Consider the following 12,610-nt stretch of genomic DNA (forward strand, 5'->3'; position numbering starts at 1 on the left):
ATGGGTTAGATTAGATGACCACTAAGTCCTCTTCCAACCCTAAAATGCTATAGTTTTATGAAATATTGTTGGAATTGGGGAGGGGGTGACAAAATTAGCTACATGACCACATCACCTCTAAAATCAAGATCAGAAAATTCTAGTCATCCTACAGCCCACTTGACCTCATACCCAAATCTAGGAAACACATATATCCCTATAGATTTGAGTTCAGAATGTATGGGTTATGGAGAATCTGCAGTTTCTTAAGGGACAAAGTTCTGATATGAGGTATTCCAAACATTATAGAGGTTGTGTGGATTAGTTTTGGTTAGGCTGTATCGGGTAGTAGAAAGTGCTTTAGATCTGGAGTCAAATGACTAGGGTTCAAATTTTATCTCATTTACTTGATCTTTTTGTTGGGAAAGTTGCTTTCCTTTTCTGAAGTCATTTTCCTTATCTATAAAATAAGGGGACTAAGTTAAATGGTATCTAAAAACTCTTCTGACTCTATGTCCTTTGAACCTAGGAACCTGTGGGAGACCTTCAGCCATTCTTAAAGTTAGAAGATAACTAAGATATAAACCTTTAAATACATTCCAAAGGAGGACAAAGATCACTGACAGGAAAAGATGTAGAGAAATGAACCAAAAATTGTCTCAAATTTAGAATGGACCATTTTGGTCTTATGTTTATGCTTCCAGACATTGCCTTAGAACATGGCATATTTTTTCTATCTTTATATTTCCTATAATGCCTAGGATTAGTATTGAACTCAAGAGAATGGTCAGTCTGGTATTCTGACTCTTATAATATTCTCCTCCCTCAATTTTTCCTTCCTTCCTTCCTTCTTTGTTTCCTTCCTTCCTTCCTTTCTTCCTTCCTTCCTTCCTTCATTCCTTTCTCTCTCTCTCTTCCTTTCTTTTCTTTCTTTCCTTACTTCCTTTCTTCCTTCTCGTTCTTTTTCACTTTTCTTTCTTTCCACATTATTTAATTTATTACTTTGGTGAGGTGACAATGTCATGGTTCATTTATATTTCCTCATATATTGGCATTCAAGGACACTTCATAGGTTTCCATAGTGGGGGTTGGGGGAGAGACTATTTCTTTCCTCATGTATCTTCCTTGTATATCTCAAGTGGCCTTTATCTTCTGGTGCTTCTCACATTATATGTAATCTATTACTTTTAATAATACATGCATTCTGGGGGCAGCTAGGTGGCATAGTGGATTGAGAGCCAGGCCCAGAGAAATAGGAGGTCCTTGGTTTAAATCTGACCTCAGACACTTCCTAGTCATGTTACTCTGGGCAAGTCACTTAATCAAAATTGCCTAGCCCTTAACCTGGAGATTCTACGGATAGGCATATACCCCCAAGGATGTTATTTACAAAAAGAAAAACTCCATATATACCAAGAATATTTATTGCAGTACTTCTTGTGACAGTAAAGAACTGGAAACAAAGTACATGATCAGTGATTGGGAAATGTCTACACAAATGGCCATATCTGAATATAATGGAATATTTACCTTTTTAAAGAAATAATGAACACAATCAATACCGAGAAGCATGGAAAGACTTAGATGAATTGATGCAGAATAAAATAAGCAGACCTTAAAAACAATTTGTATGACTACAACAATGTAGCTGCCTAGAAAAACCACACCACCTCCACACACAAAATCAAAGATGAATATTGCAACATTATAAAGAATAAGTTTGGTTCCAAAAAGAAGATATGAGAAGACATCTACTTATCGACCCTACCCTAAAATTCTCTATAGGAATGGTAGGGTGTATTCATAATGCAACATTGTATATAATAATAATAATCAGGTTTTTTTCTGTATTGATTGGGTTTACTGAAATTTTTCTTTTCCCTTTTTCTTTCTTTAAAAACAAATATTTATAAGGAATCACTCACTGGGAAAGAGAGTAGATACAAAAGGAAATGCAGGTGGTGAAAAAACAAAAGATATCAATAAAAATCTAATTTGGTAAAGAATACGTGTATTCAAGTTCTCCACTTTATTTCAGCCAGTATCTATTACACACAAACATTTGACATCTGGGGTTAAAATAGTAAGGGAGGACAATTCCCTATTTGAGGAAGCAGCCAAAGGATGAATCTGCCTCCTAATATTTTCTAAAGCTTTCTAATGTTCTTCATGCCTCTCTCTTCCAGTTAAGAATTTGACCAAAATTGACTGAGTTGTTGAAACAAATACATTTGGTCTAGGGACAAATATCTCCTCAACTGTTGGCTTTCACACACTTCCCCAAATCCTAGTGAAACTCAAGAAAATATCAAATCTCGCATGCAAATTTTCATGAGGCACAAACCTAATAAGTTTACACTGCTACAGACGTGGGATAATTATTATATTCTTAGCATGAAATATAATCAGCTTGTAAAACAAACAAAAAAAAACAAAAAAAAACAAGAAGCTACCAGGTAAGTTCTGGCAGATTAGAGATAGAAGCATTTTCTTGTCCTTCTAATACTTTTTTTTTAATACCCTTACCTTCTATCTCAGTATCAATACTGTGTATTGGTTCCAAGACAGAGGAAAGGTAACGTTAGGTATTTGGGATTAAGTGATTTGCCCAGAGTCCCACAGCTAGGAGATATTCGAGGTCATATTCAAACCTAGGACCTCTGGGCCTGGCTTTCAATCCACTGAGCCGCCTAGCTGTCCCCCTCTTCAAATACTCTTACAGGATGTTTCACTATGTGCTTACATCTATAACAACGGCACATCCTCTCATTTCTTTTTCTATTGATCTGTGAGTGTGTGTGTGTGTGAATTAACTTAAGAGCCTTCATAGAAATCCCTCCTGATATGATATTTCTCTGATTTTATGACACATAGTAGGTGCATCATAAATGCTAGTTGACTTGTTGAATGAAATGTTCATTCATCCTTATTAAGACCATATATTATCTTTCTATCAATGAACTGGGTATTTATTGCATCTACTATATTCCCAGAACTTTGCTGGATGTGGGTTGGGCAATGATGGAATAGAAGAGAAGCTATAGAACTATTTAAAGCATTCCAGGCTCTGTATTTTAAAGCTCAAACAAAAATTCAGAATTTTATTGTTCTCTTCCAGGCTTCACAAATGTGTCAGATTTCCTCTGATCCTGCTCTAAATCTGGATGGATTGGCAATATTTTCATTTTCATACTCAAATGCTCAGGCTTCTACCTGATCACAACTGTCCCTGAATAGGTGCCTGCTGTAGTGAATGTGGATGGAAAGACTCTGTTTCTGCTTTCCTATCCCAGTAGTAACCCAAGTGGCCATTCTTTCTGCCAGCATGCCTCTGCTCTGGTAGCCTTTGCCCCTCTTGATCAAAGCTAGGATATAACACTAGAAGCTGATCTTGTTCTGCAAGGTGATATCCAAGTAACTGAGCCTGACCATCTTTCCAGTCTCTCACTTCTTGAATCGGTACCTGCTGAGCTGGAGTGCCACTAGAGAGGACATGGCCTTGGGATGGAAGGTGAGCAATGACATCCATTGGGACAGCTCCCTCTTCCCCCCTCCCTCCCTCCAGATGCCCAGTCCTGATTGTCCTCCTTGATAATCCATTCAGGGACTGTTGGTAAGACAATTGGTTCAGCTTGCCCTGGATGACTTTCTGTCTTATATCTGTAAAAGAGAATAAAGGAAGAAGTGACTTTATTTATAGCCCTTCACAGGCTTTGCCTCAACTTGCCTTTCCAACCCTATACAACACATCACTCACCTTTATGCGTTCTGTGGTCCAATCAAATCCTTTCTTACTATTCCTTATGAATAGCTCTCTGTTTCCTATTTCCACCCCTCCCTCATCCCTTACTTCCGTCTCTCCTCATGGTTTTGTTGCCATTAAGCCATTTCAGTTCTGTCTGACTCTTTGGGACCCTATTTGAGATTTTCTTGGTAAAGATATTGGAGTAATTTGCTGTTTCCTTCTCCAGTTCATTTTACAGATGAGTAAACTGAGGCAAACAGGGTTAAGTGACTTGCCCAGGGTCAAATAGCTAGTGTTTGAAGCCAGATTTAAAAGGAAGAGGAGTCTTCCTGACTCCTGGACTGGCACTTTATTCACTGGATCACCTAGCTGCCCAATTCTTAATGCCTAGCTTGCTTCAAAAATTTTACTTCAGGGGGAAGCTGGGTAGCTTAGTGGATTGAGAGCCAGGCCTGGAGATGGGAGGTCCTAGGTTCAAATCTGGCCTCAGACACTTCCCAGCCATGTGACCCTGGGCAAGTCACTTGACCCCCATTGCCTACCCTTACCACTCTTCTGCCTTGGAGCCAATACACAGTATTGACTCCAAGACGGAAGGTAAGGGTTTAAAAAAAAATTTTTTTTTTTACTTCATCTATCTCTATCCATTAATCTCTTTGTCCATCCATTTGTTTATCTATGTATTTATCTATCAATATATCTATCTATCCATCTATCCATGCATCTATCCATCCATCTATCTGTCTCTATCTACCTCTGTCTGTGTCTATTTATCTCTGTCTATATGCACACCCACATGCATGTGTATATGTATATATGTGTATGCCTATGTATTTATGTGTGTATGTATAGTTAGATACACACACATATATGTAATTACACACATATATGTATACATACATACATACATATTCAACAGGTGTACATATTATGTCCCCCTGAGAGAATTTAGGTTCCTTGATGACTTGTGTCATTTTTGTATTTGAATTTCCAGGGTCTAGCTCAATGTCTGATACATTGTAAGTTCTTAATGCTTGTTGAGTATGGATCAGTTGATTGATTACTCAGAGTTTTCGTTCCCTGCTCCCCTTTTTACATGTAGATATTCCCGAAAAGTTATAAAGCAATTTTTAAAATTGCATTTTACTTGGAACTTTCATTACAACTATAGAAATAGGTCATCAGAGGGGAAAAATTGTGGGAGAGAAAAAAATTAAACATTTAAATACTAATTTTTGCTTCAAGGAGGATTGAATCTACCACTATCAATATTCAATCTTAATTCCTCCCAACATCTTCTTCATCTGTAAAATAAGCCAGAGAAGGAAACAGCTAACCACTCCAGGATCTTTGCCAAGAAAATCCCAAATGGGATCACAGAGAAACAGTCAAGACTGAACAACATCTCCTTCAAGAAGTTAATCAGGGAGACATTTAAGATGATCTAGCACCCTTCCTCATTTTAATGAGTACACCATTAAATTGAGTATTGAGTTAATTCTACCTATAAATTCTTGGGATTATATTTTATTTAATTTCAATTCAAAAGTATATACCAAAGACTCTTCAGGTAGCTGTCTCTTTGTTAGCTGCTAGCAGGAAAACAAAAGGAGCATATTTCATTTTTATGTCCTATAGACACTTTATAGGGTTGAGGTGACAAGACATGTGCAAAAATAAATGCCTCATTTTCTTGTTTATTTCTTAGAGGAAATTGGTTAAATCCTATAGGAAATGTGCAAGACACATACCATAGGATGCCATTAAAGACAGAGCTTACTTTTGGTTGGAGAGATGTGGGATGGTTTCATGAAACAGGTAAAGTTTGAACAAAAATTTTGACTGAAACATGGGAATTAAAATGTTTTAATATTCCAGGGGAAGGGGCAAATTGAGAAAAATGAGAAATTTCAGGAAAATACATGGCATCCTAAGGGAATGACTACTAATCCAGTTTGACTTTATCATAGGGAATATAAAGAGGAATGCTAGACACAAAGTTAGAAAGGGAGGTTCAAGACATATTTTGGTAGGTTCTGAACATTCTCCAAGTTTTGACTTTATTCTGAAGGTAGTAGAGAGTCTCTAAAGAATTTTGGAGAAGGGCAGGCCACGATCAAATGTATATTCTGGAAAATCAATCTGACAATATTTGGATGAGGAGACATGTGAGCAGACTATTATTATAATAATGTAAGCAAAAAGAGGTGGGTGCCTGAACCAAGTTAAGTAGTAGTGAAAATAGATAAGGAATTGATTTTAAAGACATTTCAGACATCTAAATGACAGGTTATGTTGACTGGCTGTATGTCCACACAAAGGTAGAGAAATGAAGCACTTATTAAGCACTTTCTAGGCATTCTGCTAAGAGATGGAGATAGAAATTCAAAGTAAGACACAGCTTCATATCTCAAAGAATTTATACAATGGTTAGAGAGGAGAGATAAGTTCAGATATTAGCATAAAAATATAAAGAGAATATATGCAAATTAATAAAAAGGAAATATATTCAAGATAATTTGGGAAATCTTCACATAAGTACAGAGGCAGCTGGGTAATTTAGTGAATAAAGTGTTGGGCCTGGAGTTCAGAAGACTTGGGTTCAAATTTGGCCTCAGATACTCACAACAGTTTGACTCTGGGAAAGTCACTTGACCTCTGCTTGCCTTAATGAACTAGAAAATGAAAAGCCAAACCACTCTAGTATCATTGCCAAGAAAACTCCAATAATCATTTAAGGAGGATGATAGCAGTTGGGTCAGGGATCAGGAGAGGTTGCAATTAGAACACAAGCTCTTCACCTTTTTTTTTATCATGATCCCACAGGCAATCTAGTGAAACATGCAGGTCCCTTCTCAGAATAATTTTTTAAATTAAAACATACATAGAATTACACAGGAATATCTTGGGTTCTAGGTGTCACTTGGCCAATGAAGCTAACTGTCTCTCCAATCAAAGAGGAATTGTTTGGCTGAGACCTACATGGTGATTATATTTAATTGTCTTACCAAAGTTTTGACTAAGCAGCTTTTTCCACCTTCCCACCTTCCATTTCAGAGTCCTCTTCACCTGCCACTTTAGTCACAGAGAAGGAATGTTTGCTGGCTTAAATGAGAGTCCCTTAATTCTCACTGATGCATCTTTACTTTAAAAGTATATACATTCAAGATGGCTGGCTACTTGTGTAGAAAGCCTTTGTTATCAAATATTGTGGAATCACGTGAAAAAACTGATCACCTTTTCAACCTCTATAACTATTCTCTCAAACTCAATATAGTGTCCCAGGCTTTAAGAAACCAGAGTCACCTTCATAGCCTAATGAGACAACAGGACCAGGCTTTCACAAAGGAAGCCTTAAACACTATCCAAATTCCCTTTCCAAATTTTACTTTCAGTTTTCCACAATAGTAAGTCCAGATATCTCAAGATCTATCTATCATCTCTGATAATCTGATAAGGATGGCTTAATTGATAAGGAAATAATGGGACACAGGAGATGATCTTGACTGTTAACTCATAGCTGCTTCTCTGAAGTGCCATTGAGTCACAAGTTTATCATATAAGAAATTCAACCTCCCTTTCACCCAAAAGCACAAGGATAGTTTAAAAATACAGAGCTGTATTTTTAACACAGACAATACAACAGGCTTAGAAGCTTCAAGGTGAAGATAAGAACCAGGCTGGACTTTCAGCTATATTTATCACCAAGCCAAGTCTGAGAATACTTTTCTCAGGGGCAAATGTCCCAGCTAAACCAAGGTTTCAGCCTTGCCTGCATTTTTGACCAAAGGGGAAGAATGTTAACCTTTTAATGGCTGGTTAGCTAGGAACTTAAAGCTTTTCAATAAGGCCACAATACTTTTCAACAAGAAATCACAAAGATCACAAAAGGGGTCAAAAGAGGAATTTCTGATTTTTATCTATTTGAGACTGTTTCTCTTATTGGTTTCTCACACAGGTACTCTGTTCCATAAGTCTGCCTCTTATTTTATGATATGTTCATTTTCTCTTCACCTATCTATGACCTAATTTAAGACACTTTTGTTACTTTCTGTATTTTATTCCTTCACCCATCTCTAACAGGCAATACATGGAATTCCAGCTGCTAAGGCTTTCACCTCTCCCATGTTTCCATGGATCCAACAGATCTTACCACAAGCATTCAATCTTCTTTTTACTCAGAGGATCACAAATTTTGAAATGAAGTGAATATAAAACTCAAGTCATCCAAGCTCCTTATTTTACAGTTGAGGGAAAAAGGTCAAAAGCAGTTGAATGACTTGCTTAAGTTTCAAACAGGCAAGATTTGAACCCAAATACTTCAACTCTAAATCCTAATCTTGTACTCTGACACATACTGTCTCACTCCATAAAACAAAACAAAACAATAATTTTCTGACATGTGTAGCTCCCATGACTTTTTAATTTATTTGGCTCAGTGGATTGAGAGCTAGGCCTAGACATGGGAGGCCCTAGGTTCAAATCTGGCCTCAGACACTTCTTAGCTGTGTGATCCTGGGCAAGTCACTTAACCCCCATTGCCTACCACTCTTCTGCCTTGGAGCCAATACGCAGTATTGACTCCAAGATGGAAGGTAAAGGTCTTAAAAACAAGCAAACAAATAAATAAATCCATTAATCCCTTTCATTGTACTTTTATAAATACTTATTGTAAATATCCTATAAAAGTTTATCTTTACCAACATAATTTCTTAAGCACTTCACTAAAATCATATCCCACAGTAAATTGACAAAACTCTCTTTCAAATTATTTGATCATTTGCCCATTATAGTATTATAACACTATTTCTAAAGTCTATTATATAGTGAAAATTTAACATCCATTTTATATATCACTAATATAGTTTATGTATAGGCCATAATTTTCTGACATATACAAAACCCATAATTGGCTTTTACTTTACCTCACTTCTAAGTTCCTTAACTCATTTTTTTGCATTTATTGTAAATATACTACAAAATATTACCCTGACCAAAATAAATTTTTTTTGTTTCTTATCAAGCCACAACTTTATTCTCATTTTTTCTACTTGTTTATTTTATCATATACTTAGTAACTACCACCTTCAATAAAAACATTTAAATAAACAGATGCATAAAAAAATCATGTGCAAAATTACAAACTCCACATTGTTTACAATTGGTTTAATATATGTAAATTATGCATCTATGCTAATATAAACATCCTCTGCTTTTGAGTTCCCTTTGGATTTATTTTGCTTGGACACTTTTTTCTCTTGATTTTGCAGTTGTTATTTTTTATGTAATCAGTGTGTATTATTCTTCTCTTTTCATCTCTGACTAGGTTTCCCTTAGTTTCTTTATATTTCCAATATTTGTCATTTTTAGTAACATAATATAATCCATTACATTCAGATTTCACAATCTATGCAGCCATTTCTTAGATTCATTGCATTTGTGCTAACCTAACACAAAATCCCACAGTAAGTTGACAAAACTCACTTTTAATATCATTTGGTCAATTGCCCATTTGAAGTATTTATAACTGTTACATGTTGGACATTTAAGGCTCATTCTATATAGAGAAGGACTAGGTTCCTCCTAACTATCAGGACAATGTCCCAAGTGGTCAGTGTGTCATTCGCAGTCCACTGAGTCTGGAGTGGGAAGAGGGGGTTGGGATGGGTGGGCTATCATTTCTGCAAACTCAGTAACTTTATTTTTCCAAGCTTACCCAGTGTGTTGACAATTACTCTAGACTTCCCTTATAAAATATCTGATTAACAATGCATCAGTACTCTTAAAATATAGCTTCTATGGATTTAGGACACCCAACTGTTTTTCCTTAATAGGTGAATTTCAAGTGCCCTGTTAAGACTATTTTTCCCCCTGCTAATAGTTAAGTACTGCTCTCTTTAAGTCAGAGTTGCCCTGGATATAAAATTTCTTCCTACAAGCAGTGGCCCTAGAATTGCTTTTTGCTCTAGCTATGTCCAGGTGATTGACCAATGAAGGGCTCAGCTGGCTATTCCAGGTACTCCTGTAGCAACTGGGTTGTCTGCCTGGGGTCAACTCCAAAATTGCTAACATATTGGGAAAAAGGACAAAAAAGGGGAGGGAATATGAGCAAGTAGAGATAATGTCCCTCCCCCCCAAAAAAATTACCATCACTTTAATTTTCCCCTCAATAAAACCAACTTATTCAACAAGAAGACTCAGACCATAAACCATCCATGTTCTAATCATTAAAGGTAGTGTTATCCCTGTTTAGAGAGAAAGCATTGGAAATCTTCCCCCCCCCCCCCTTTCTTTTCTTCTTCAAATCTGAAGCTATTCATAAAAGGCTGATATAGGATTGGATTTCCTTTGCAGACCAAAAACACATTTAAAAAAAAATCTCCACATGAATTATTTACATGGCAGCTCCAATCAGCAACATACCTGACAGACTCCCCAGCTGAAATGAAAGTTCACTATGTAAAGGTGCCAAGGGAGAATGGCAGCCTCCCACTGCGAGTTTATAGACAGAACTAAGTCAGCACACATTATATGTCAGAGCCAACATCAGAAGGAATCAGATCCTTTGATCTCAGACCTCCACAGGAAGCTTAGATCTCAGACAAATTAGATAAAAAATGAATTTATAGCAGATATGTGTCCTAAGGCACACAGCTGAACACTTGGGTTTTGGGGAAAGGAGGATAGTGAGTATCAAAACATAGAAATCAGTGGCATGTTTCTCCCTCCTTCTCCCTCCCATCCTACCCCACTACTGCCTTGGGGGTCACATGCTCATTAAAATAAAAAGATGGGATTCCAACTTACCTCTTCCTGTGTCTTATATAATCCTCACTATTTTTTTAAAATCCCACAACAACAAAACAAATCCCAGCTATGGGAATGGTGTGATGTAACCTGGCCAAGTCTTAGAGATGTAATGATAAAGGGGTTTAGGGTGCCCTTGAGGGGAAAAGATGTGGGTGATCCATTTCTGTACTACCCAGGAAGGCAGTGGCTCACTTTGTGTACCCTTCCATGACCACCCGGGATAACCTGTCAGTTTCCCACAACCAGACACAGTCAAGTACAGTAGAAAGAGTTCTGGATTTCTAGTTAAATCATTTAGGATTGAATCTTCATTCTGTTCTTTACTATCTAGGGAACCTAGGGGAATCATTTCACTTCTCTGGGCCTCCATTTGTTCATCTGTGGACTGATAACCTCAGATGAACTCTGAGGTCACTTACATTTCCTATCTCTTCCCCACTTTTCAGGTACAAACACATGCATCATGCATGGTGTCTTTAAATTTTTTTTATTATAATCACTTGACATTTTTTAAACCAATGAAAGCATTAACAACTATAACCACTAAAGAGAGTGTATTTGTTTTTGAAGATACTATGCATATTTTATCTGAAAAATTATAGAGAACTTCATTCACCTTGTAAAGGACAGCCAAGATGATTTGTATGCTTCTTTTTGCCTAACAATATTATATATATTGTGGTTGTTCACTCATTTCAGTTATGTCCAGCTCTTCATGACCCCATGTGGATTTTCTTGGCAAAGATCCTGGAATAATTTGCCATTTCCTTCTCCAATTAATTTTCCAGATGAGAAACTGAGGCACACAGTGTTAAAGTGATTTGTTGAAGGTCACACAGCTAATTAGTGTCTGAGGTCAACTTTGAACTCAATATGATATTTTTCTGACTCTAAGCTTGGTACTCTATCCACTGCATCTCTTACCTATCCATCGATATTATACAACCTACTATATTTTGAACCTCTAGTTCAAAAGAGAGAACTGGGTAAGGACTGAAATGTTAAATGATCAGTGGATACAGAGGATAATCTCTCATAGCTACAGTTTTTCATTTGTCAAATGAGGAAAAGTCTTGACATACCCTTAGGGTTGTAAACATCCGTGTCTTAGAGAATCACTTTTAATTTTACTTTTACTATATACAATATTTGTTTGAGATTGTTTTGATATTTAATATTTTAATATTTATTTGATTTGTTTGGGCACAACAGTTTTTTGGTAAATATTCAATAAATGACTCCCTGGGAAGACAAATGTACACAGGGCATGCTTTTAAGTTTAGTCTGCATTATTGACATTTTCTCCCTCTTTTTCTTAAATCTAGACAATTAAAATAATAAATTGTGCCCAGAATTGTAGTCTTTGCTAATTGTTTACAAATCAAACTGAAAATTTAACAAGCTTTCCAACTTTTTGGGTGCTGGCTCCAGCACATCACTGACAAGGAGTTAATGAGACCTCACTTTCTCTCATCACACCCCTAACATCCAATGTGTTGCAAATGCCTCCATGTCAATTTTTTTAACATCTCTTGTCCCTGTCTCTCATTTGACACAACCATCACCCTGGTGCAAGCCTTTATCACTTCACGACTGTACTATTGCAATGGTTTAGTGATGGGATTTCCTGACTCAAGTCTCTCACTACTTGAGTCCATTCTCAACTCAATTGTTAAAGTGATCTCCCAAAAGTCAGTACCTTATCATTTCATATCCTCATTAAACCAGTGGCTTCCTATTACCTCCAGGATCAAATAAAAAAATCTGTTTGGCTTTTAGAGCATTTCATAAATTAGCCCCTTTCCATGTTTCCTGTTTTCTCCTTACTCCTTCAAGTATTTACATCTTTTGTGATCCAGCGACATTGGCCTCACTACATGTCTGGAAACTATGCTGTTAAGCTTATACGAAGCTCAGAAAAATCAGGAAACAAATCTGCTGTTTCCCAGGGGAAGATTCACAAAATAGATCTCTTCTATCTGTAATTCTGTCTTCTGGTAAAATGGTCTGTTTGGTTTCACATCCCTCTTTAATTCAAAAGCTTCCATGGGAACTCTTCTCCTTGTTTCTTCTCTA

The 12,610-nt window shown here is 36.7% G+C and overlaps 1 protein-coding gene across 1 annotated transcript in view; it reads right to left on the minus strand.

Annotated features, from left to right (window-relative positions):
• Positions 1-2,617: 2,617 nt before the first annotated feature.
• The window catches only part of PKHD1 (PKHD1 ciliary IPT domain containing fibrocystin/polyductin), a 685,806-nt gene continuing 675,813 nt past the window's right edge, over positions 2,618-12,610 (minus strand). Inside the window, exon 57 of the mRNA XM_044675345.1 lies at positions 2,618-3,639. Within this exon, the coding sequence (XP_044531280.1) occupies positions 3,197-3,639 (443 nt within the window). The 3' untranslated portion in view covers positions 2,618-3,196. The remainder of the gene's footprint in view (positions 3,640-12,610) is intronic.

The sequence above is a fragment of the Gracilinanus agilis genome, chromosome 4 (genome assembly GCF_016433145.1).
Source record: "Gracilinanus agilis isolate LMUSP501 chromosome 4, AgileGrace, whole genome shotgun sequence".
In the NCBI taxonomy this organism is placed as follows: domain Eukaryota; kingdom Metazoa; phylum Chordata; class Mammalia; order Didelphimorphia; family Didelphidae; genus Gracilinanus; species Gracilinanus agilis.